Consider the following 24,702-nt stretch of genomic DNA (forward strand, 5'->3'; position numbering starts at 1 on the left):
CTATAACAACCACAACCAACACTGACTCAAACACAGCAGTGCTACCCAGAGGGCGGGGGCGGTCCCCGAGGGAGCCGTGTTGCCCGGGGCCAGGTTCTGTGTCCTTTCATAGAGGTGCAGCTTGTCTTTGTTGGAGTGAAGCATCTTCACGTCCTCAAAGGCATAGTAAGCAGCCAGCATGAAGTTGACGTCTCCCGTGGTGAGGAGGTCGAAGACGCAGGACTGAAAGTAGAGGTCCTCCACGGGCAGCTTTTCCCTGCACTTGGCCGTGGCCGTTTCGTACGTGAAGGCCTCGGGAGGGGCCGGCATGCTGGGCCCCTTCCTACGAGCACGACCCTCTGTGGCCTGAGCCGAGCGGATGGTCTGGAAGTCAATCTGTTGGTTGAGCGGACAACCACGGAGGCACAGGTAGAGGCCCTGACTGTCCCGGTCCTCCACGGCGTTGACCACCTCCTCTGGCATGCGCACGGCGAAGGTGAGGTACCGGCCCACCTGCCTCACCACGATGGTGGTGCCAATGTATTTTGCCTGGATCTCGATGTGTTGGCCCGACACCTTCTCAGTGATCTTCAGGCTGTTGGCTCCGTGCTTGTCCCCACCGTTCTTGGAGCCGTCGGCAAAGGCAGCGGGGAGCTCGTCCATCTCTGCCTGGTACACTTTCTGGTCCACACACTCCTGGAAGCTCTTGAAGATGATGGTGAGCTGTGGGGGAGGAAAGAAAAGAATGGATTACAACCAGTGATGACCACCTGAGAGCATATGGCCACCACCAGGAGTGGTGTGGGAGGTGGAGGAGCTGTCTGCTCAGCCTGGCTGGGAGCGTGGCCTTCAGCTCATGGGCAGATGCTTCATCCTAGAGAATTCGCCCCAACTTCTAGGCAGCCAGACACAGGGATGAGGACACCATATACGGAGTCAAAACCTAGATGCTGGACTGAACATACCACCTGGATCTGCACTGTTATCTCCAGGCCCAGCACAGGAGCTCCCTTGTAGTGAGAGCTGGTTGGAGTATCACTACTCACAGACTTGTGGCGGCATGCCCACGCACATAGCACTGTGTTGCCTCCAGGGCCTGGCAGATGGCAGAGGAGGACGAGCCCTGACTCTCCCAGAGGTGGTGAAGCTTCTCCTCTGGCTCCCATGGCATTTACATCCCAAGGGATGGACCTCTTCCTTTCCCTGGCTGCTCCCAGACCAACAGAGTCTTCTCCTCTGAGCCCCAGAACAAGTCATGTTCCATCTCAACCACACAGACACACACGTGTTCAGCATGTTCGAGGGGGCAGGCACTTCTAGGCGTGATGTGGGTGTAGACTGAGCCCAACACAGCTCCCCACCCTTGGCTGGGCTCAAACACGGGTCCCTTGCTGAAGGAAAGACCTCATAGTGCTTGCTCTTCCCTTCCTGACCTGGCTTTGGGGGGAAGGCTTGAGGAAGAAGAGGAAGAGTAGAGTTTGCATGGTAGGAAGAGCAACTTGCTCTTCTTCCCATGCAAACTCTATGCTTCCTCTTTCACCTCTTGCAAACTCGCTCTTCCTCTTGCACCTCCTTCCATGAGGGAGAAGCAGTAAGGGGGCCACTCACCCCACATAGCCCCCATGAAAGGGCAGACTGAGACCTGGCCAGAGCAGGGCAGGGCTGGACGAGAGATGGCTCCAGCAGCTACGTGGCAGATACATCTGAGGGCTGAGTATGAAGGGAAAAACTGAGGCTCCGCAAGGATTGGGCTGAGCACAGTGGTGGCTCCCAGCACCTCTGCTCCCAGTGGTGCTGGTGAGGAGCCCAGAGCTGTCCAGAGCCCTGGCAATGTCCCCCTCTCCCACCCACTCTGCTGAGTGCCCAGATGCTCCCAGCCCCATGGCAGCCCTGCTATACCCTTCTCAACCACGTCATGAGGCACCACCGTGCCCTAGGCTTCAGGCTGTGCCACCCCTCACATGGACCTCCTGCTACCTCCTCTGGGTCCAGCGCTGCCTCTGGCTGAAGGAAGAAGGGTAGACCAGAGAACATCATGCAAAACCACGAAGAGCCCCATGGACCGAGAGGCTCCCATCCTTTCCAACAGCACATGGTCCTCTAGGAATGACCCAGTAATGCTTTCCACAGCTTGTGCTGCAGAACTCATGACTAATCCCTCCTAACCACAAGCCCGTGAGGCAGATAACAGGTGAAAAGGCTCAATTAAGATGGTGATCCTGGGATCCAGCCTAGAAATTGCAGGTCCCTGGGTCCTTAGGGATCACTTTCCTCAAGCAAGACTTCCTTCAGCAGGTTTTGATGTCTTTTGGTAGGTAAGGAGTTGAGAGCATCATTAAGTATCTTTAAGGAGGTTTATTAGGGACAGGCCAAACCCAAACTGCCAGCTCCAGCTCAGGCTAAAAAGGTCACATCCAGAGCCGAGAAGCAGTCCCCGTCCTACATGTGCTCTTCTCCTCTCGCCACATGCAGGGAGAAGCAGATCTCCCACACGTGGCAGGACAGGGCATCTTCCAAAAGCAAGAGGATGCCTCCTGCTAAGCCTCCCTTTTTTTGGCACAAAAAGTGGCCTGTTTGTTAGCTTTAGAGCTTGCGCACCACGGAACAACATGACAGTTCCTCAGCTCCAGGTCTCTCCTGAAGCTGAGGCCATGTCACACAAGTCCTGCTGTATCATGGCAGCACATTTTCACTTGGCTTTTCTCAGTGTTTGCCCTGTACATTCAGGATGTTTATTTAGGCTGTCAAAGCACCACCAGAACATACTGTGCCCCACAAAATGCCTTGACTTGGCTGCAAACCAGAGAGACAATCACGAGCCTGGGCAGAGGAGAAGGCAGTGCAAGGAGCTCAGCTCCCTCCAGGATTTTCCCTGCAAGCTGGAGCCTCCCTGGAGGGCAGTCCCAGGTTTGCTTGGACCTCGGGTGTCCCCCAAAAGGTGCCACCATCATTCCTGGTCTGGCTATTCACAGCAACCTGGAGTCCCCCAGCTGGGAGCCCTCTTAATTTGCCATCCCCGACTTTGGCCATGATTGCCCTCTGAGCTGCAGCACCTCTGCCTGCTAACCATGATGAGGCTGGACATGCTCAGGAAGAAACCCCAGGCCATTTAAGTGAAGGTGAGGACAGAGGAAGGACGGGCATCTGGTATTTAGGGCTAAAGGCTCAAATTCAGAGGAGCTCCCACCCAGTCTTACCCTCCCCAAGGAGAAGTGCAAATGGTGGAGGAGAGAGATGGTGGAAAGAAAGGCTGTTGAGAAGCACCTCTGCCCTTGCCCACCTCTGCTCACGGGGATGTCCCCAAGGCTCACCTTGCTGGTGGCGGTGGCTGTGGAGCCAGGCAGCACTGGCGTGTTGGTGACCTGGACGTTCAGGTAGTTATTGTCTATGAGCGGCCAAGCCCCTTGCACCTTGCAGGTTTGGAAAGTGTCTGTGAAAGTCCTGAGGTGGGGGTCCCCGAAGAGCCCGCAGTGGGTATAGTTGGGGGCAGCTGAGTGTTTGTGAAAGCTCTTCTCATAGTGGCAGATTTCGGGGCTGTCGGAGCGCTCCTGGCTATCCCCAGGGGGTAATGTCCGGAGGCGGGGCTGGGACGTGGGGCCATCCTTGGAGCAGTTGTGTTGCACCATGAGATCGTCTATGCCATGCACGGCGGAGTGGTAGGCCAGGTCGCCCCTGCAGGTGCGGGCGGTGCGGCGGGTGCAGTGCGCGTAGGCGCGCAGCGCCGTGCAAAATTCGGGCGCCTCCTCTGTGCCCAGGTGGTGGGAGCCCGACGTGGCCGCCCAGAACTCAGAGTTGCACTTGAGGATCTTGCATGGAGACGTCACTGTGGGAGGGGAGGAAAACACATGGCGGTCAATGCTTGCAATGCCTGTGTGTGGGACATCCCACTCTGCCCCCACCAAGAGGCTGGTGTCCTCCTCCAGCAGCCCAAACTCATGACATTGACTCTACCGCGTGATGGGGCCTGGCTCACCAGACATGACCCTCTCACATGACCCAACTCTCATGCATCAAAGCCAAAGAAACCAACAGGATCTGCCCCAATTTAAGCCAAGCACGGGAAGAGCATCCAGCCTTTAGATGAATGCTCCTGGAGGGGAAAACCAGACTGGGGAAGAATGGGATGTATTTATTAGCGGGGATAAGGCAGGATCATTAATGTGGGGGGAGATGCAATGACGTTTTTAAAGTCTTTTTAGGGTTTGATATTCAAAGTTCTGTGCTGCACGAATTACTATGAATTGTGTTCAGACCGGGCTCTACCAGGGCAAAAATCTGTCTGCCTTCCTTTTCCTCTTTCATGGGCACAGGGAAACCTAGCCCCGGCATGATCGCTGTGCCCCAGACCCATGTTGACATGCAGAGGTTAGAGCAGGATCTGTGCCATGACCAACTATGCACAGCAGAGCCAGCAGCCACCCCACCATCCTCGGGGCTGCAGCGGTGCCGGGAGCAGTGCTTGCCCGTGTCCCCGTGTCCCCAGAAAGAAGCAGGAGCCAAAAAAGCTCTTTCTTGCCTGCTGCGCACCTCTGCCCAGCCCCAAGAGCCCATTCCCCGCCACGGCTCGCTGAGAGAGAACAAGAGGTGGAGGAGAAAAACCGGCGCGGCAGGGTGCAGGGATGCCAGCCGAGCCCCGGCCTCCCCTTCGCACCCACCTTCCACTGCCCACGCGGAGGCGAAGCCAAAGGCAGCAGGGCCTTCGCCGGGCTCAGCCTGGTGCTTGCTGGCAAGGCAGAGGAAGGCAAAAAAAATTCAGATCCTGTTTTTTCCCCCTCAACATCTGCTCCCTGGGGCAGCGTGGCTTCCCTGGAGCAGACTTGAAAGCAGCTTTGCAAAAAGCACATGGCCATCACTGAACATCGCACAGACACTGCTCTGCCCGTGCCAATTTGGAGTCTTGCTGGGTGAACCCAGGCTCACACCACTTAAAATTCATGGTGTTTTCCTTCCTCTCCTCTTAATCAACCCCCTCGGAAGGCCTGGAGACAGGGTGGGCTCAGGCACAAAGGCAGCAGAAGGATGAGAAGAAAAGCCCCACCATTTCCAGATGCTTTCGTGGTGCCTCTCGCAGGCGTACACTTATATTCCTGTCTCAGGGTTTGTTTAGAAGGAGGCTGGCAAGGCATCTGTGCCAAAACCATTTCAGATTTGTTTAAAAAGAAAGTTACAAAACCCAGTATTGTTTCAGGGAAAACAGTATGTTTTAGTTTTAAACATCACAGTGCTGGAAACCTAAACATTGTTGGTGCTGGAAAATCAGAAAGGGAGACCAAGGCTATGAAACACTAAGCAGTCCAGCTTTAAGAAACAAGCCTGTCTCCTCTCCCTTTCCAAGAAGAGTGAAGTGCAAATAGGAAACGGTGACAGGCTCCTCACAGTTTTAAAATTCATGTTTAATAAACTCAGACGCTAGCAACAGCACCAAGAACCCAGGAGGTGTTTCATCTTGGCAGCATCCCATTTAAACCTGCAAGAAGCACTGTGGAAAGCCTTTAACTCATCATTGACCAGAGGTGACTTGATAACAAGCTTTTGACCTGGGACATGGGCTCACATTTCTGCTAAGCCTTCTGCATTTACAGGTCGAATTTAAAAACATTTATTATTTCATGTCCCTTTGTTTTCTGCCCCAAGAGTTTGGTTTTCCACCAAAGATACTTTGCTTATCAGTGGGCTTCTCATCACAGCCACTGGCTTGCAATGGAGCGTATTGCTCAGCGTTTCTCCTAGGTGAGAGACACGATGCAAATAATGTCTTGTTACCAGCAGCTCCCCAACGCTGCCCGCCTCGGCTCTGGAGGCTACACGTTCAAACATGGCTGTTGCAATATACAGCTAGCACAGTGCCTAAACCCAGAGGGAGCAGTAAGGGATGGTATTTAATGCAGGCAATCGCACATGGTAGCACAGTCGCAGTGACAGGAGCAAGCGAGTTTGCTGGCACGGGGAGGGAGTGCAAGCCTGAGCATTTCGGAGTGAGATGCTCGCGGTACGGGTGTGGGTTTATCAGGGTGGAAAATAAGGAAAATGCATCTCACTCCCTCTGACGAGTGACTGTGAGCATAGCTTTGCAGATCCCCCAGGAGCCTCCCAGTGGAAAGTAGTGTCAAAAAAGCATGCAGGAGGGTGAGCGGTGCCACCGTTGCCAGTTATCCCAAACAGTTGTGGCATCAGGCAATTAAAATCATTGCTCTCCTAGTAGTTATGCTAATGTACAGCTTGGGAATGCCTTGAGGTTGCACGTGGCCGAACGCACTGTCACTGCAGAGAGACTTGCCAGCACAGCCCCGGGAGGAGCTGGAGGACACGTCCCTCCCTGGCCATGCAGGACCCACACACCCCACTTCACCTGACAGCTCCTAAGGCAACGGGATGCACTGTGCAAAGCATCCCATCCAGCGAGCAGCTTGCAGAGCCCAGGCTGCTCCAGCTCTTCGGCCGCTGTGTAGATTGGAATTTTTGTTTAGTAGGAATAAAGCCGTAGCCTGTTGCTCTTTAAGGATGTGCTTCATTTGCTTGGATCAAGAGATGCAGGCGTCAGCTGTGGCAGCCTATGGACAGGGCGGGCTGCTGCAAAACAGCCCCCAGACACTCAGTGCTACACACATCCCCATGCCGAGCATCCCTTGTCGCCGCACCACCCCAGCGTCACGCGTGACTTTATAAGGTACTGAGTTAAAAAACAAAAAACCAACAAAACCAAGGACAGGGAAGCCCATCTCCTTCCTCCCTGGGCCTGAAGGGGGAGCGTTCTTCTTTAAGATGTTATCGCTCGGGTTTTGGCACCCGTCCCCTTTTCACTGTTTCGCTCAGGGCCCCATATAAGGCCAGATTTCCAAAGCCAGGTGCTGCAGAGGCAGAGGCGGTGTGCGAGCGGGGCCGCGCGCCCTCCCCGGCTGCTCACGCCTGGGCTTTCCCATAGATGCCTCCCCAACCCCACCGGTGGCCAGCGGCTTTGGCAAACCCCTCGTGCTGCTGGGGAGGGACCATGGCCGATAAAGGCCGCAGAGGCGAGCAGACACAATGCTCTCCCCCTCCCGGCAAGCACGCCTTGCCTCGTCCCCTCTGGCAGAAGCTTTGGCACAGCGGTGCAGGCTCATTTGTACCCAGGCCAAGAAACGATGTTTATTCAATTTCACATAATCTATTTTCCATCGACTCACAATGGATCTGTTTTTCAACCACAGATGACTTAGCACGGAAACAAACCCCTCTCAAGCAGGAACCCAGCACGGCTCTCCTGGGATCTGTGAGACACTCCCAGGTCTGGGTGATGCCACCACCCTTGTCCATCGCAAAGGGTCCTTCATCCTGGGGATGGGTGACTTCAACCCGTGGTAGCCCAGCCACCTCCCAACCTCCCCATCATCTTCGTCTTTCAAGGGCTTGGTGCCACTCAAACCAGGGACAAAATTTCCTTTGGGATGTTGAAACCAACAGTTTCGGAAAGTTTAAAGCCAGAAGAAATCATTAAATCACCTGGACTAAGACAGCCCCCACCACGCGCAGCCCAGTGCCCCACGTTTGTTGAGGTGTACCTCCCATGAGGACTTCTGTGGTCTGCGCGGTCTGAAAAGCCACCCCTTCCCTCAGCGGGCCATTTCAGGAGTTTATCACCTTTACAAAACCTGGGTCTTGGTTCTAAGCGGATTTTATCTGACTCCATTGTAAGAACATAAAAAGAACCAGTGATTTTCTCCAAAGCAGTAAAAGGTCCGTTAGCAACCAGTATGTTTCCCACAAGGATATTTACACACCGCAATCAAGTCACTTGTCAATCGTCTAGATAAGCTAAACGGTTTGCACTTTTAAGTTCTCACTGGAAGGTGTTTGCCCAGCACCACCATCAGACCTCCCCCCCCGCAGGCTCTTTTCCTCCAAAACCTACCAACGCGGGACACATGCTCGCCGCTCTCCCAAGGTCACCCCTTTTGCCAGGGCGTTGCACCAAGACCTGTTGTTTGGCCGTGACCTTTTCCAGAGCTCCCGGTTTGCAAAGCACCGGTCCTCCACCCTGCAAGCATCCCGTGGTCCACCTGCCCCGGCGAGCTCCCACACGCTCGGGAGCCTGGAGCATCGCACGACCCGGGTCCCACTGCTCTGCCCTCATCATTGGTACATTACATTACATGCTGTTAAATTAAGCGTTCAAACGTATTATATGCACACATCTAACTTTAACAGCCTTTTAATTATCAGTCCCCCCATTTTCCCTTCAGCTGGTGTCAGGTTACCTGGATTTCATTTACCCAAATCATGCTTTTTCAGAAAACTAGCACAAAATCAACAATTCATCTAGCAAAGAGAATTACTGGAAATTAATTTCAGTAAGCAAAAGCCAATTCTTTTAAGACTCTTCGGTGCATGTTAACCTGACCTGTTAATTTTAAAGCATTCACTGCTACGAGATGTTGTTTAATATCCTCTTGGTTACTAACAGGCTGGAAAGTATTTCATCACCCACATGTGATGCAAATACATCATCCCGCGTCTTTCCAAATATATGGACTGAAGTGTAGATGTGCAAGCCTCACACATGCAGTAAAAGGCTTTTTCGGAGAACACAGTAAAATGTAATTACCTTTGGCCTCAGATCTGAGCACCTAGACTTAGGCTCCTAAACACATATTTATTTAAGTAATCTAAATAAACATATTTATGCTGACACCTCAATAGGAAAGGCACGATTCTCAGAGGTGCTAAATACCAGCAACTTCTACCAGCTTCAAGGAGATGTGGGCTGCTAAGCTCCTGGATGGACAGCAGTGACCACCAGCACCAAAATGACCCCAAGAGTTAAAAAAAAAAAAAAAAAAATCAGATTGCTCCTCAAAAACCTGGCTGACAGGACCCCTTCCAGCAAGATTCTGGGAGTCCAAAGCAAAACCAGAGGGGATGAACGACATCAGCCTTTTGCATCCAGCCCCTCACACTGTCCCCATCCCAGTGGCGAAGTCTACGCGAGCCACCCCACGTGTCGACCATGCCGGACCCACGGCTCGGTGCCCGCCTGGGCTGCGAGGCCGACACGCATCAGCCGGTGCCTCGTCATGCCGGGGAGAGAAACGAGCCCATCGGTGCCATCCGCAGCCCTGATGGATGGGGTGGCCCGGGCAGGGGCAGCCCTCCTGCAGCCCCAAAGGGCACCGAGGGGCGAGGAAGACCCAAGGGCCGCATGACCCAAGCTTCGCATGACCCAAGCTTCACGAAAGGATTTGTGCACCATGGCAGTGCTGGGCTCTTCCAGCGACCTCCTTTGAACTGTTAATCAAGCACAATCTTGCAGAATAATAGCCTGGTTATTATTGCCTTGTTTGCATAACAAAGAGGCCCAATAAAACTGATTTGACTGTGCTCAGAGGGGGTGTGAAAGATCAGCCCTGAGAAAAGAGCTGCAGGAATGCAGCAAACTGCTCCAAAGCCTCAACCCAGGAAGAAAGACAATGCAATTTGCCATCAAGAAAAGCCCAATAGACCAATAAATTACCCATGTGCAAAGGGATTAGATCAGGTTTCAGCTGCACTGAAGTGGGGGGAGGAGGACCAGGAGGAGGGAACTGAAGGAGAAAAATAAACCTGACTCTCTTAAAGAGCTGGAGCTCATATTTTGCAAGGGCTTGCATGGGGAAGCTGGCTCGGAGGGGCCACCTTCCACGCTGGGGCCTGGGTTTTGTGCTTTCTTCCACTGGCAAAAGCAGCAGATGCATTAAATCCAGGCAAAGGACGTGCTGATAGAGTGACTCTAGATATATCTGAGAGCACACCTCAATCCATGCAGCTCCTTTAGTCCTTGTCTTGCTCAAGAGGATGCTGGGGAAAGGCTTTCTCCACTTTCTTTAAGTCAAAAGAGGGACACGGAAGGAGGTTTCTCGTTTCAACCTGTGTCAGTCACTAAAGCATCTGGAGGACCTGCCACGGCCAACTCCCTTTTGTCCTCAGCACCGAGTTCATGGTCCCCCATCTCTCCTCTCCTGGCGTCGCAGAGACACGGGGCAAGCACGGGCAGGAAAAAAGCAGAGTCATTGTCTTCACCGGCTACGGCACGAACCATTGGATGCTGCCGAAGGAGCCCTTGATCGTTCCTGTCACTTAGTCAGCTCTTTTGGCTCAGAGAGTCAGCTTACCGCTGACCCGGCATGCTTAGCAGGGATGAAAGTGTCTCTCCCCAGCCCCCCGGCCAGCGTTGCTCCTCCACGCTGACCTCGACATCCCCATGCAGGGAGAAGGGTGAGCAGACACCATCGGAGAGGGCATCAACCATGCAGCTCGTAGCCAGGGCCGTGAGCAGCTGACGATGCTGCTCTGAGAATTACTGGCAGATCTTGGGAAGTTCGGGAAGCACGATGGGCTGAAAGGAGGAACCAGCGTTTACAGCCAAAGCAGCAACAGAGTCACAGACTTTGCTCTTAAAACTTCATCCTGGATTCAGGCTTCAGCATTGCCTTTGCCACAACCGTTGAGCTTTCACCAGGTCAGAGGAAGCAGCGCCTGGTGGATGTTTCGGAGGATGCGGATTTTGCTCCGCGGACGCATAACACGAGCATGGAGGATGAGGAGGGAGGGAGGGAAGCGATCTCCTTTGCTTCTCCATCTGCAGAAGGGCGCTAACGAAGCTGGCTCCCTGCCACGGCATGCCGCAGGCTGGAAAGCGGTGCTGGAGCTGCACACCTGGGCTTTCCCAGCTGGGGAGCACCCAGCCGCTTTCACCAACAGTTCTCAAGTGCTGGTAAACCTCCTTGAGGGGAGTGGTCCATTTTACAGATGAGGATGCCGAGGATGTGAAGGGTTTCACCCAAGATGAGCCCGGTGGGAAGAGAGGTGGATTCACTCTCTCATCCTCTGCATGAAGCATCACCCTCATCTTCCTCCCCCAGCCAACACCACCCATGTCCCCATCCCTCTGAAGCAGCGGTACCCGGACAAGGCCACCTCCGCCAGCCACCCCCATCGCCGTGTGTTTCGCGTTTCCAGCAGACATCGCTCTCCCCATACTGAAGCTGTTTTCCCAGGGTGCCTTTGAAGGCACGGCTGCCACCCACCAGCGCCCGGGGGCCCCCCAGGTGTGGCAGCGGGTCCCTCGCCCTCCTCCCCCTCGCCCAGGCCGCGGCGGGGCTGGCAGGGAAACGCTTTCTGCTCACAGGTGTGGATTCCCTCTAGGAATAATCATCCCCACCGTGCTCTTGTGAAATTTCAACCCTTCAAACGCAGAGGTAAATGAGACACGAAACGAGATGGAGAAAAGCCCGGAGCACATAAATCTGGATGAGGCAAATTTATACAACTAAATGCCTGCCAAAAAATTGCGGCATCTCAATCGGAGGCGTTGGTTTGCACAGAGGGTGTGGGGTGGCAGCTGCCCGGTTGGCAGGCATCAGCCCCACGAGCCCACCAAAAACCCACGCGGGCACCCAACTGATGCTGGAGCCGCACCCGGGGACACGCAGGGATCTAGCGGATCCCTCCCGCGGGCTGGGCTCCCACCCAGCACCAGACTCGCTCCCCATCACTCACGCCCTATGGAAGCCCAATATCTGCTCCTCCTTCACAGCCACAGACCTTCAGAGGTTTATTTATTTTTAAATCCATCTGATTGCTGGCCCCCCTGGCCTCAGGTTTTAATTTTAAGAGAAAAAGTAACTTTCTAACTGGAACCCACCACCCCCAGTCGTGCTGCCCTGCACCCTCCCATCCCCAGCACAGCGATGCTCTCACAAAGAGTAAAGCCCAGAGCCAGGATCCATCCCCAAACCGTCCCGCCACATGTCCTCGTCATCTCAGAAAGGGCCGGCTGGAGTGTGTCATACAGCAAGAAAAAAAGGTAGCTTGTCTGAAAACCAAAATGCCATAGATCATTACTAGGGCTTTGGGGACCAAAGTCAACAGCTGTCCAGGAAGGAGAGGAAACCGAGGGAGGAGAAAATACTTTGGGCTCAAGCGAAGCTTGCTCCCTGCCTGACCCATAAAAACCCCATATGTGCAGGGATAGCTCTGCTTGCTGGGAATTAAATGGCCAAACTCCCCTGGATGCTCAGGCAGCGGAAAGCGGGACTCGACACCCTTCTGGTGCTCCACCCTGAAGGACTTACTGTTCTCGCATCTGCAGGGACACCAGCCTCCGGCTGCCCCGCACACCATGGCCGGGCCGTCAGACAGAGCGGCTCAGTCCGTGCCTACGAGGGCTGCGTGTGTGTAGGAGCCAGCTTGTTCTCCGCAGTAAGAGCCCGATGACTTCATCAAGGGGATGGCATCTGGTTTTGCAGTTGGCCATAATTCAATTCTCCCCCTTGCTGCAGGAATTTCAGCTGGTGAAGCAGTGATTTACTCAGCCGGGCTGCACTTGAGTGCAAAGCAATCTTGAGGCTACAATCGAACGCCCTGTTATTTTGAGAGCTCATGAACAAGGAAATAAATATCCTCTTCTTTTCATCCCAGTAGTTGCCAAGTGCAGGGTACAAAGCTTTTTAAAGGCATTTAGGGGCACTCCTCTTACAAGTGCGCTCCAGGTGCCGTGCACGGCCAGGCAGGGCCCTGCTCGCTCCTGATCTGTAGCATCAAGACAGGATTTGCCAGGACAGCCAGAAAAAGGCCAGGGCACCCCTTCGCCTGCTCCACCACAGCTGCATCTCCAAGCATCCCCCATCCTCCCTGAAAACCCTTCCCCATCACCCCAGCACACATCACTCCTGGCTTGCAGCAGCCCTGAGTTCACCCTGGCCCCCTTCAAACCACCTGGGACCCTGATGCTTTTTTGGTCCTGGGTTCCCACACTCCCCCTTATTCCAAGTTTGGTGTCTGCTCCAATGGGAACAGCAAATCAAGCCCAATCAAACTCATCCAGCTGGGCCAAACCCCCTCGTCTTTGACCTTCTTTGCTGTCCCACTAATGCTCATCCCTTGGGAGCTGTAGGACTCGGCTGGGGGGGTCCCCTGAAAGGACCGATGGGCTGAGGAGGGGCTCGCTCGGGCTGTGCACCGCCCCGCCAGAGCCTACGGTTGCTTTATGGGATGTGCCCACCAGGGAGCCAAAGGAGAGACCGCAAAACTCATTGTCAGTAGGGCCTGATCCAGGGCGGCAGCCCGGCTCCCCGGGGACAGCGGGCTGGTGCAGAGGCCGAGCACAGCCTCCAGGTTAGGAAGTTTTTCTGGCTGCCCAGCCCTGTGAGCACTTTCACGTGCACATCTGACTCGGTGCGGCTGTTTGGGCCACAAAGAAGGAAACCTCAGCTGCTGCCATTATAAACCCAAAGTCACTCAATATCCCCCCCGTTCTCAGTAACCAGGGGCCGGGAATTTCAGGATTTTTTTTGTGGAAAAAAGCAACATATCCACCCCATCTGCGTTAAAAACAAGGCGCCTCCTTCCAGACCCACAACGAGCCTTGCTGGCAATCGCAGAGAACTCCCTGTTCCAAGTACAAGACCGGCTCCGAGCGAGCAACAAAACAGGGAAGCCAAAATATTTCCAGGTTTACGTTTGAATCCCTCCCTTCTTTGCCCTGACAACATCCCGCACAGGCGCGCTCCTCCCCTGCCGCCACCTTCCCCGGCCCCCGGCCCGGCTCCCCGTTCGCAGGGCTGGGGAGGTGGTGTTTTAACAGCCTCTAAGCCCCCCTTCTCAATTTCGGCTTAATGCTGCGATCGCGTCCCTCCCTGCCGCTGAGACAAAAGCCATTTATCAACCGATCCGATACACCTCTGGTAGGGACGGATCCTGGAATCAACCGCATTGCCCGCATGGACCAAGGGCAGAAAATCCCAATATTTTTTTTTTTTTTGGAGGCAGGAGCGTATTGCAGCCAAAATAGCAAAGCTGAAGACAAACAGGGAAAGCCAAAGCAAACCAGAGTATGAGGGGGAGAGCAAAGCCTGACATCTGGGGCAAAACACCCAGTCCAAAAGGGTACAAAAGGATTTGCAAGGAAACTCGGCACAGCCCACACTGGGAAGCACGGGCGGGGGTCAGCCGAGCACCCCGGGAAATCAGGGTCCCAGTCAGGAGGGGAGAGTGCCCATGAGCATCCGACGCTGGGACTTGGCCCAAGCCCTGAGCAGGACTTCTGCCAGGGAAACTGTCAGCAGTGGCCTGCTCTGCCCAAACCTCCTTCCCCGGCTGCCCCACGCTCAGAGGTCACCCTGACCCACGCAGGGGGGACCCACGCCGGTGCCCCCAGCCCAAGGGTGCTCGACGGCGGGGAGGCAGCGGGCTGAAGCCATTGGTGTGAGGGCAACATAAGCGCCGGCGTATGTGCATTGGGGGGGTTAGGCAAATAAATAAATAGGGCAGGACTCGGCGAGGCAGCAACCTGACACGCCAAGCGCCCGCTTGGGCAGCCTCCAGCGGCCCCGCTCACCCGGGGCTCTCAGGAGGGGTGCGAAACCTCCTCGGGGCTGGGAACCTGCTGGGAACCCACAAATTCCCAGCGAGCACAGGGGAAAAAGGGGCAAAGGATATGTCAGGGAATAAATCCCCCCCTTTTTCCTACCTTCCCACCCCAAAAGCTTTCAACGAAAGCCCCCGGCGTGCTCCCAGCCCTGCGTACGGGGAGCACCGTCTCCGCCTGCGCCCCGCTCCCGCGGGCTCCGGATCGCCCCGTTCTGCCAGTTCTTTGCACCTTATTTGACTGCTGAAGGGAGAATCAAACAAAGCAGCCAGCCAGATCTCCTATCAAGTTCTTTCTTGCACCATAAATCTCACAGCCTCAACGCTTTGCAACTCAAACGCTCCGAAAAGGGCGTTAAGCAACACATGGGAGCAGCTCCAGAGTTTCCCGAAAAAAATAAAACAGGGGGTTCAGCTTCCAGCCTGCTGGGAAATCCCTTGGGAGAAGCGGGGTCCGGAGGGACACCTCAGCGCGAAGGGCAGGGCTGGAAAGGCTCGCTTTCCTGCAATGGGGCTGAGAGGGCAAAGGGGGGAGGAAGGGCATAAGGCAGTTATTTATTTATTTACTACATGTGTGTGCAAGACTGCTTCACCTACGGTTATGCAAAAGAAAGGCAGAGGTGATTTAAAAATTATTAAAAAAAAAAAAAGGGCAAGTTCTACCAAACTGAAAAGAGAAACGGGGAGATTTAAGCGTTAGGGCTTTTCTTTCTTCCTCCTGCTTTCTCTCTTTTCTTTTTTCCCCCCTTGCAAATGAAAAAAAAAAAAAAAAAAAGGAGGTAAAGAAACTGGAGAGTTTTGGAAGGAACAAATCCGCCTCTGTGGACTGGGTTTCCCCTCCCCCAACAAAAACAAGCACTCAGGGCTTGAAGGAATTTGCAGGCAGAGATCTGCCAAAAACATTGTGAAAAACTATGGGGGATTCATTGGAAACAGATGGCGTTTTCAGCTGTAATTCTGAAATTCTCTCCTTTTCTGACACAATACAAACAAACCGGGGATGGGGAGGCAGAGCCCAGCAATAGGTGCGAGCGGCCGGGGGTGCGCGGGAAGGGCCGGCGGGCGGGGGCTCGGCCGGGGGAGCCGATGCTTGCCGGACCATTTGGTTGCCATCCCGCCCTCGGACAAGCCCAACAGCTCCCGGCCCGGCCGGGGCAAATTTTCCGAAGAAATAATGGTGCTGAGCCCCCAAAAAAACAAACCCGAGGGCGAGGAAGGGGGGCGGCGGGGAGAAGGGGGAGCCCGCTCCGAGCCGCCCGCGCATCCTCCGCCGCGCTGCCCGGCCCAGGTGAGCGCCGGGGCCCGGCTCCCCGCCGCGGGGCCCTGCAGCCCCCCGACACCCGACCTTCCCGAAATCACAAAGCAACGACCCTCCTTACCCCCTCCGCAGCCTCCCTCTGGGTCTTCCCTTCCCGGGGGGCTCGGAGCGGGGACCCCCCCCTGCACTCAAGGGCAGAAATTTGGCATCTGGGGGTGCTAACGTGTGGGTGCCCCCCCTTTTCCTTCCAAGGCACAGAGCACCGCCGGGAACGGGAGAACAACGTAACCTGCCTGACGCTGTCAGCAACAACCCCCGGGATTGCTTTGATTTCGACCATCTCCTTCCTTGTGGGATGAGGCAGCGGGGAGACAAAGAAGATGAGGTCAAGGAAAAACACCCACCGCAACTGCTTGGGGGAAAGGGAATGGGGGGGGCACACACCAAAACTGAGCCCCACTTGCTTATTTTAAACATGTGGCAAACTGCTGCAAGGAGAGGGAGAGAGAAAGAGGCCCAGAGACAGGGGGAACTGAAGCAGCTATCCGAGGGCTGCGAGAAATACAGGGAAAAAATTCTTCAAAATAAAGAGGGTGTTCCTTACCTGAAGGGAAGATGCAGAGAAAGACAGGGAGGATTTGGAAAAGTCCCAGGGCTGTGGATCCTGCCCCTCTCCCCATACCCATCCATCCAGCTCGAGCTTTAACCACTATCCTCTCCCTGGAAGAAGAGTTTAAAAAGAAAAAAAAAAAAAAAAAAAAAAGGAGAAGGGAAGAGAGGAAGAGAAGAACAAAAGGGAAAAATAAATCAATCGAAAGAAAGAATTGGAAAAAAAAATAAAATCAAAAGCCCCACATGGCTCCGCGGAGCGATGCAGGGACGGGCGGCCCCAGCTCCGGGCTCCGGTGGCCTCCGCACTGAAAGATTACACAGACTTTTTCTCCTTCTCCTCCTCCTCCTCCTCCTCTCCTTCCCCTCCCATTACAAAACAGCCCAAACCATCAATCATCCCGGCTGCCTTCCAATGTCTGCATCCTCTCCCTGCGCCTCCTCCACTCCGGAGCGCGGCCGCCCGCCTCCCCGGCCATGCTGCTCCGGCGGCGTGGAAGGGGCGGAGGAACGGGCGCCCTGCACCGCAGCCATGGCAGGGAGAGGGGAAGCCAGAGGCTGGCAGCCCCGGACAAGCGGGTTATTGCTGTGGGTCGAGCCACCAAAGCCTCCCGTGCCCCGTGGGGATGGGGGCCGGGGGAGCGGGGGTCCCACGCAGGATGGGCTGCGGGAAGGGCTCTTGAGATTTTTGCCCCGTCTCCCCGCCGTCATGCATCGCAGCTCGGTTGCAATTTGGGAGAGGGGCCTCCTCCCACCCCACTGAGGTCTCAACACCAGCACGCCCTCCCTGCCTCTTTCCCTTGGGCCTAACAAGAGAGCTTTCAATTTTCCCAAAATTAAGCAATTTGGGGTAAAGGGGCCGTTGTACAGCAGCGGGGGGAAACTGAGGCAGGGAGACGCCAGGCAGCTTGCGTGGGGCAGGGATTGCGAGAGCGACGCTGCGGCCCCCGGCCTGCTGGGGCATGGCCCCCCGGCCCAAGGAGCTCCTCCACGCCGCCCCAGCCCTGCCTGCGCAGGAGGTGCGAGCGTTTCACAACCTTTCCAGGTCGTTCACCCGCACGGGCATTGGCAGCGGTGAAGTAAGCTCAGATGACTCAGAAACAGTAAGTCTCCTAGATCTCTATCATTACACCGACACTCCTCGGAGAGGGGGACGACTGTCGGGGGTCCCCGAATCCAGCTGCCAGCCCGCTGAGGACTGATGGAGAGGACTACCATGTACCTACGCTCTCTCCGGACCTCCACCACAGCCTAGTCTGCACCGCCAGCCCACGTACAGACCTGGCTGTTCACCTTTTGCTGGGGGAAAGTCTCACCAGTTGTGTCGGTACAGTTGTCCTGGGGGTCTCACTTTGTGAGCACCCTGTATAGACCCTTTGGGCAGCCCCCTGAGCAGACAGCAGTCCTGGGAGCACCCTTCCTGCTCACGGACCATGCAGATGGAGCAGCAGCTTGAAGCACACAGGCATCTGCCTGCTGGGCTTCACAATCCAGCTCTTTTCCACCTCCTGCGATGCCACAGCATGAGGACTGAGCAGGTTGGATCTGCAGCCCCACCATCCCAGGGGTCTGCTCCGCCGGGCAAAGGGCTAGGCCAGGAGGGAGGCAACCCCTTAACAGCCCACTTGGATCTATTTAAAATTTCTCTTGAAGGGTATTTTAGCCACCGTGAACTAAGACAACTTCACTTCTGCATGAGAGTGCCCACGGGTGTAATGTGCTTTAATTAATATGCTTTAACTTCCCTGTTTTAGACCATTAGCCCTCCTTTGATTGCGTGCCCCCTTGCCATCCTAATGTTTCATCTTCTTGCTCTTGGGGATCTTATACAAAGAATAAAAGGATGCTGGTTGCTTTACACAACCCTTCTCCCACCTCTGTAAATGCCCTTTAACAACGGGTCTTTCCTCCTGAAGCTTGGTATAGGCCTGGGATGCCCCTAGATTTTGCTTCTAGTTGTCCTTGGAAACCCCCTTTTCTTCCACCTCACAAACAGCCTTAAGGATGCTTTTTGGAGTGATGGTAGCTTAAAGTCTCCAGTAAGAGTTCGTGATCTCCTCCCTGTTGCAGATTGAATCTGTGATTCAGCTACAACAAATATCCCACGGAAGGTGAGGCAGAGGAGATGGCAGTAAATATCCAAGAAGCAAAGACATCAATTTATACCTATGTACTTCTCCTTGGGGGGGTTGAGCCCCGCTGCCTCCAAATGAAGGAGGAGCTTCACTGGGGCTCTATCCAGGCTGCAACAGGAATTAAAATGCTGAAGCTTTTCCATCTGGGACCCAGATGGGATCCAAAAATCCTGAGGCCTTGCCTGCTTGACTGGAGATCTGTCTTGGTCCTGATCCTCCTACAGCTGCACTCAGATGATGTCCACTAAAGTCAGAAGGAGCTCTGTGTGCAGAAGAGCTGCCAGACCGGGCTGAGCTGGGCAGGAGATGAAAGCTGGCAGGCCGGATCCAGACCTGTAGCAAAGGCAGTGTGGGAGGAACGCCTACTCGAAGCACCTCTTTGTGGGGGATGTCAAACAGGGGCAAGTATGTCCAAACCCTGCCAGCTGCTGCTACCACCCAAGAAGAAATGCCTGCTGATGGGATGTGTGGGCAGCTGGAGCTGGAAGGGGCCTGGGGGGGGGGGGAAGAAGAGGGTCCATGAGCTGGGAAGAGCCCAGGCAGGGAGGAGAGAACCAGGGGATGGGGTTTCAGATCCCAAATCTCTTCCTCTTGCTCTCACCCTGCCCTCTTGCAATGCAATCTTTGCTTTTATTTCAATCTGAAAAACATCACTTCTGCTGTTATCCTGGCTGATGACATCTAGCATGATCTATTTATTTTTAACTCAAAAAAACATCTGAATTATGAACTTTTAAAATCCAGCTGGGCTGGTTTGATTGTTTGACCTAAAGAACCACTTTGGTATTGCCGTTTTGTGGCAAACTGACACACTGCAGCGATAGACTGGAATCCAGTTTGAAGCATTATTTTTAAAGTAAGACCCTTGTTGGAACTTCTGCCCTTGCTGTAGAGAAAACTGTGCTGCCATAAAGCAATGGTCCGATGCCCCTGACTCCAGTTTGTAAAAATCTCTCCTTGATTTTGCTCAGTTGCATCATGCATTGCAAATGGGATTGCTGTTTTTGGCACCGATCAAAGCAGCGGATTTTGCTGGAGAAAACAACAGATGTGTCCAAACCCTAACTGCAGAGCAGGAAAAGGCCCCAAATAAGGTGTGTTTCTGAAAGCCTGCTCCCCCTTCCATGTTTTTTGAATAACCTTCACCCTTCTGATTAGCTGAATCAAAGATCTGGACTTTAAATCATCTACTGAAATGCAGGTTATGTGAAATTCGGATCTCTGCCTTGCTTAATGGGGATATCTAGGCTTGGAAACGTAGAGTGACTGTGTTTTTCCATGCTTCTTTATTTCTTGAAGCCCAGCCGGGGCTCCCCGTTTAGGCAGCGCCGAGCCCAATGCTCTTTGCAAACAGTATGTGGGAAACCACCCACCGCTAAAATGCAAACACCTCTGAGGCACAGCGGAGTTACGCTCTGCAGCGGCTCAGCTCCGGGGGCAAAGGCACCGCCGTGGTCACACACGCAGTGATTCTCGTGTTTGGTGTCATTACGGAGGGGTGACATGCAAATCACAGCCGGGGTTAGCCGATAGCGTTCTCCGAGGTATTTGCAGGATGAGCAGGAGGATTCCCAATTCCCAGGGGAAACTCAGCTAGGATCACTCCTCTGAACGTCACTTTTCCCTGCCCTGTGTCACACTGTGCATGGCTGTGGGCTTCTGCGGGGCTGAATGAACGTGTCTAATTTGAACCCTAGGGTTTACAGATGATACCTCCCCTTACAGCCTTCCTAATGGAATTATTCACTACCTGTAATTATATGGCTAAAATAGTAAACATGGGTATTTCTGAGGACTGTAACTAGTAGTTAGAGGGATGGATCTCAGGGCTCCTGGTCTGCTCCTGACTCTCCCATGAACTTTCTGCATGGCCACTCTTCCTGCAAGCATCTCCGCACAGCTTCAGCACGTGCCTTTCCCTGCTCTGCCTCAGGACAAGGCGTTCAACGAACGCTGCTCGTGGCCTGGCTGGGATCAGCCGCGATTGCCCGTGCAGGAAGGTAATCCTGAAGTGTTCTGCAATGGTACGTGTTTGGGGTGAGCCGCAAAAAGCAAATCGCTCCCCAAAGGAGGAAGAAAGAAAGTTTGGAGTGGAACCCCCCAAACTGTCGTCTGGGGAGGTTTGACAACTCATTCCAACATGGTCGTGGAAGTAAAATCAAACACCTGTGCTCGGAACAGTTCCCTTATTAAAGAAAAAAACTCTGAAAAAGAAGAAAACCAAAAAAACGCTCCTTCATCTTTCTGCAGTAACAGCCACACCTCTCATGTTTGCAATACTGGAAAACACTGCACTTCATTTTAAAGACCCTCCTTTTACTCATCACTCAATTTTTTTATCATGTTACAGTTTCCCTGGCTGACAGCATGAACAAATGCTCTCCCTGAGCCGTGCACCTCGAAGCTGCCAAAATACGCATCTAAGCCCCCTTCCCTACTGACCTGTAGGGTTACTAACCTACTAACCCTACTAACACCACTTGGTAAAGCAGCTGACAGGGAAAGTGTCCCACCAAGGTCTCGCTAGTGCCCTGCCCTGAACTGTCACAGTAACCGAACGGGGCAGGCGGAGGGGACGGCACGGAGCTGGGCTCTGAAGATCAACCCGCTCCCGCGTAGCAAGGTGCAGAGAGCAGTTTGCTGGTTTAGCTAATCCACCTCCCCGCAGCTGCCCCTGTGAGCATTAGACTCTCCAATCTGGCTGTGTAAAAAGAGACCAGTGGGTTGAAAGTGGAATAAAATATACCTTTCTAACACCAATAAATGGAATAGTACTAATGCTTTGTTGACCTGCATCTTTGCATCCATGGATTAACTGATGAACTGAAGTTGCTGTGGGTATCTATCTCTGGTGTGGGCTCTCTCTTCGAAATGCCTGCTCCAAGCTCACAGCCACAAAAGTCACCTCTAAACGCTCGCAACCAGCCAGGCTGGACGAGGGGAAGGGAAGATGGTGGAAAACTTCCAGTCTCACCCATGACAGAAAGCAAAACAAGCAGGGATATTTTCAGGCAAACAGAGTTCATCACGTCAACTTTTTTTGACTGGTGGCATTCATTCGTGTCTCTCCCTTCCCCTTGCTTGCAAAGCCCTGTGGGGTGAGGCCTGACTCCTACACGTGGGACCGTGTAACCACCCCTTGTTCGGCAGTGTTTGGAGGGCTGGCTGCAATTCACCATCTGTGTATTTAGTTCCCTGCGGGGAGCTGGTCTTCCTGGCCCAGTCTCCTCTTTGGGGTAAATATCAAGCAATCTCTCTTTCGTGTATCTTCACATCTGGGCTCCCCCTCTAAAAAAGAATAAAAGGTGGGCTGGGAGGTTCCCAAGAGCAAGTTCGAATGGCCAAATGTCAGCTCAGCAGAAAAGATGGATAAATCTGAACTGCCAAAAAATAAACAGCACAGAAGAATCGCAGAGAACTGCGTGTTTATCAGCGGAGACAGAAACCAGTCTGTGTAACGGGACAGTCGTTCTCTGCTGCTTTTCAAAGCTACTCATATCTTGAGAAGGTGCAAACACAGCTCCCTAATTCCCCCCCCCCCCGGCTAAGGGACAGGTCAGCTAAGGACATCTCCTGGATCTCATTTAAAGGTGGGAGATGGCATCGAGTGTTTGCAAATCTACATCGTCTACCCCTTTGAGAAAGGGGTGTTTGAAGGAGCCTATGGCAAAAGCTCTGTGAAACCCAGTCACCTTTCCCAGGTCTTCTGTCTATTCCTGACAGCAATGGCCAGAAATACAACCCACCGCAGGACGCCTTTCCTGCGCTCTCGGTCATGAAACAGTAAGTGAGCGTCATCAGCTGATTTAAAACTTTTTCCTGAATATCTGAGAAAGAGACATTCCTTCTTATGGGGGGGAACCCAAACAACTTTAATCCAGCACCTCTATAGGTGTTTCGGCAAATGAAACTGGGAGGTTTTGTGGAGGGAAAGCAGTTTGGAGGTGGCACTGGGCATCCTTCCGCATGTGCCCGGCTCAGGGCTGGGCTGGAGCTGGAGCTGGGGCTGGGATGGGGCTGGAGCTGGAGCTGGGCTGGAGCTGGGGCTGGAGCTGGGCTGGAGCTGGGGCTGGGATGGGGCTGGAGTTGGAGCTGGGCTGGAGCTGGGGCTGGGATGGGGCTGGAGCTGGGCTGGAGCTGGGACTGGGCTGGGGCTGGGGCTGGAGCTGGAGCTGGGGCTGGGATGGGGCTTGAGCTGGAGCTAGGCTGGAGCTGGGGCTGGGTTGGGGCTGGAGCTGGGCTGGAACTGGGGCTGGAGCTGGAGCAGAGGCTGGGTTGGGGCTGGGGCTGGAGCAGGGGCTGCGGCTGCAGCTGGAGCAGGGGCTGGGTTGGGGTTGGGGCTGGGGCTGGAGCAGGGCTGGGGCTGGAGCAGGGGCTGGGGCTGGGGCTGGAGCAGGGCTGGGGCTGGAGCAGGGGCTGGGGCCGGGGCCGGGGCCGGGGCCCCGCTGGGTGGTGCTGTTATCCCTGCGCCGCCTGCAAAAGTATCCAGTTTATAAAATAAATGCAACCCAACGCCGCCTTAAACCACATGACATAACAGCAGCTTGCGAGCTCCCATTAAAATCTCAATTTGGGGAAATTGATTCTACCTCTGAGCAATTGCGATGCAATTACTCCAACAGGCAGCAATCAAGAATCACATCAAAACAACACCAAACTTTCATCTCCTGCCTTGCAACCACCACCACAACAAAAAGCACCTGTCTTGCAAACACAGCCCGGTTTCCTTAAATGTATCTAATATTTAGGAAGGGCAACGTGCAGGTCCCAAGAGTGGAAGCCAGCCTCGACAGGGGCTGCTCCGGCTGGTGCCTCTGTCCTCACTGGGGGCTATATTCTCCCCCTCCAGCTCCTGGCTGAGGTTATGGGCTATTTACGGACCCAGTCCATCAGGAGCCAAGTCTCCCCCGGCCAGCCATGCTCCAGCTGCCCATCCTTTCCCTGCGCACAGATGTGGCCGTCCCTGCCCATGTCCCACATCTGTCCAGCTGTCACCCCCCCCCCCCCCCCCCCCCTTCTTTCCCTCGGAGCTTGCAACCACCCCAGCGCTTTGCAACCACGGGAGTTAAGGGAAAGCTTTGTGTCTCTGCAAACGAAGCGCTCCGGTCTCGATGATCACGATCAGCCCCGTGATGAGCTATCCAACGGAAAGGGGAAAATACCGGGGAGGGTATTTTCAGTTCTCATCAGTGGGCTGCAAGGAATTATTCGATTGATTTAGCCCAGCAGGGTACATTTTTAGTGGCAACCATCAGAAGGGAGGATAAATGAATAACCGCATGCACGCCGGGCCAGTATCAAGCCAGACAGAGGGAGCGAGCTGGGCAGAGAAAATGGGAAGAATCGAGGTTTCTTATCAAAACGGCTCGGGAGGGAGGAGGCAGCCGGGGACGGGGAGCGCCAGCCTCAACAGGTCCCGCGGAGGAAGGGCCATGCAGGGAGCCGGGGGCAGCAGACGGCGGGGGGGCCCGCAGCCCCCCGCCCCCGCTTACCTTAGCGGCCGCATCGGCCTCTCCAGCCCGCCGCGGGGGTCGCTCCAGGGAGCGGCGGCTTTTTTTTTTTTTTTTTTCCAGGAGGGGAAGATAAAACAAAAATAAAACTCAATAAAATAAATGAAATGAAATAAAATGAAATGAAATAAAATAAAACAAAATAAATAAAATAGGAAGAACGCGGAGGGCAGAAGTGGCGGTGGCGGGGGGAAGGCCGGCCGCAGGGCGCAGGCAGCCCCCCCTGCCCTGCGCAGGGCAGCCCCGGCGGGGAGCAGCGCGGCCTCGCTCAGCGGGACGCGGGGAGCCGCATCGCCCTCCCGGAGCATGTGAGAGGCAGCCGAGGAGATAGAGCCAGATAGGGAGGTCCCCTCCCTCCTTCCTCCCGCCCTCCTTCCCTCCGCACACGCTGAGCAGCGTCGTTAGCATGCAGCGGCGGAGGGAGGGCAGGCGCAGCCCCCGGCCAGGCGGAGGGGGAGCTGGGGGGTCCCCGCTGCGCCCCCCCCCAGCCCCGGCACCCCCTCTCCCTGTGCTGGCAGCCAGGGCAGGGGGAGGCGAAGGGGGGCTGGCAGGGTACAGCCCCTCCCGGAGGGGTGGGGATGCTCCACCTGCAGCGGGAGGACACGGAGGGGAAGGGGGCTTGGGGGGGCCCCCCCTCCCCAGCGACTGGGGCGTGTATAGGCGCTGAGAGCATCTTTGCGTTGGCGGGGGATTGTGGCAAGGGTTGGGAGCGGGAAGAGGACCCCCTGGCAAGCCTGTGTTCATGCAGTGGGGAAGGGATGGGGACCCCAGGCTGCCCTAACAGCCCCTCGGTGTAGCCCCCCCACCCCAGCTGCCCCGGCACCCAGCATTG

The 24,702-nt window shown here is 54.8% G+C and overlaps 1 protein-coding gene across 1 annotated transcript; it reads right to left on the reverse strand.

Moving 5' to 3' along the window:
* RGMA (repulsive guidance molecule BMP co-receptor a) lies at positions 1-24,178 on the reverse strand (the record flags this gene model as incomplete). The annotated part of the gene is made up of 4 exons (XM_082322667.1): positions 1-702; positions 3,291-3,802; positions 16,221-16,336; positions 23,853-24,178. The coding sequence occupies 4 exons, from the start codon at positions 24,176-24,178 to the stop codon at positions 1-3; spliced, it is 1,656 nt and encodes a 551-aa protein (XP_082178793.1).
* Positions 24,179-24,702: the final 524 nt, after the last annotated feature.

The sequence above is a fragment of the Platalea leucorodia genome, assembly GCF_965183815.1.
Source record: "Platalea leucorodia genome assembly, chromosome: 9".
NCBI classification, from domain to species: Eukaryota; Metazoa; Chordata; class Aves; order Pelecaniformes; family Threskiornithidae; genus Platalea; species Platalea leucorodia.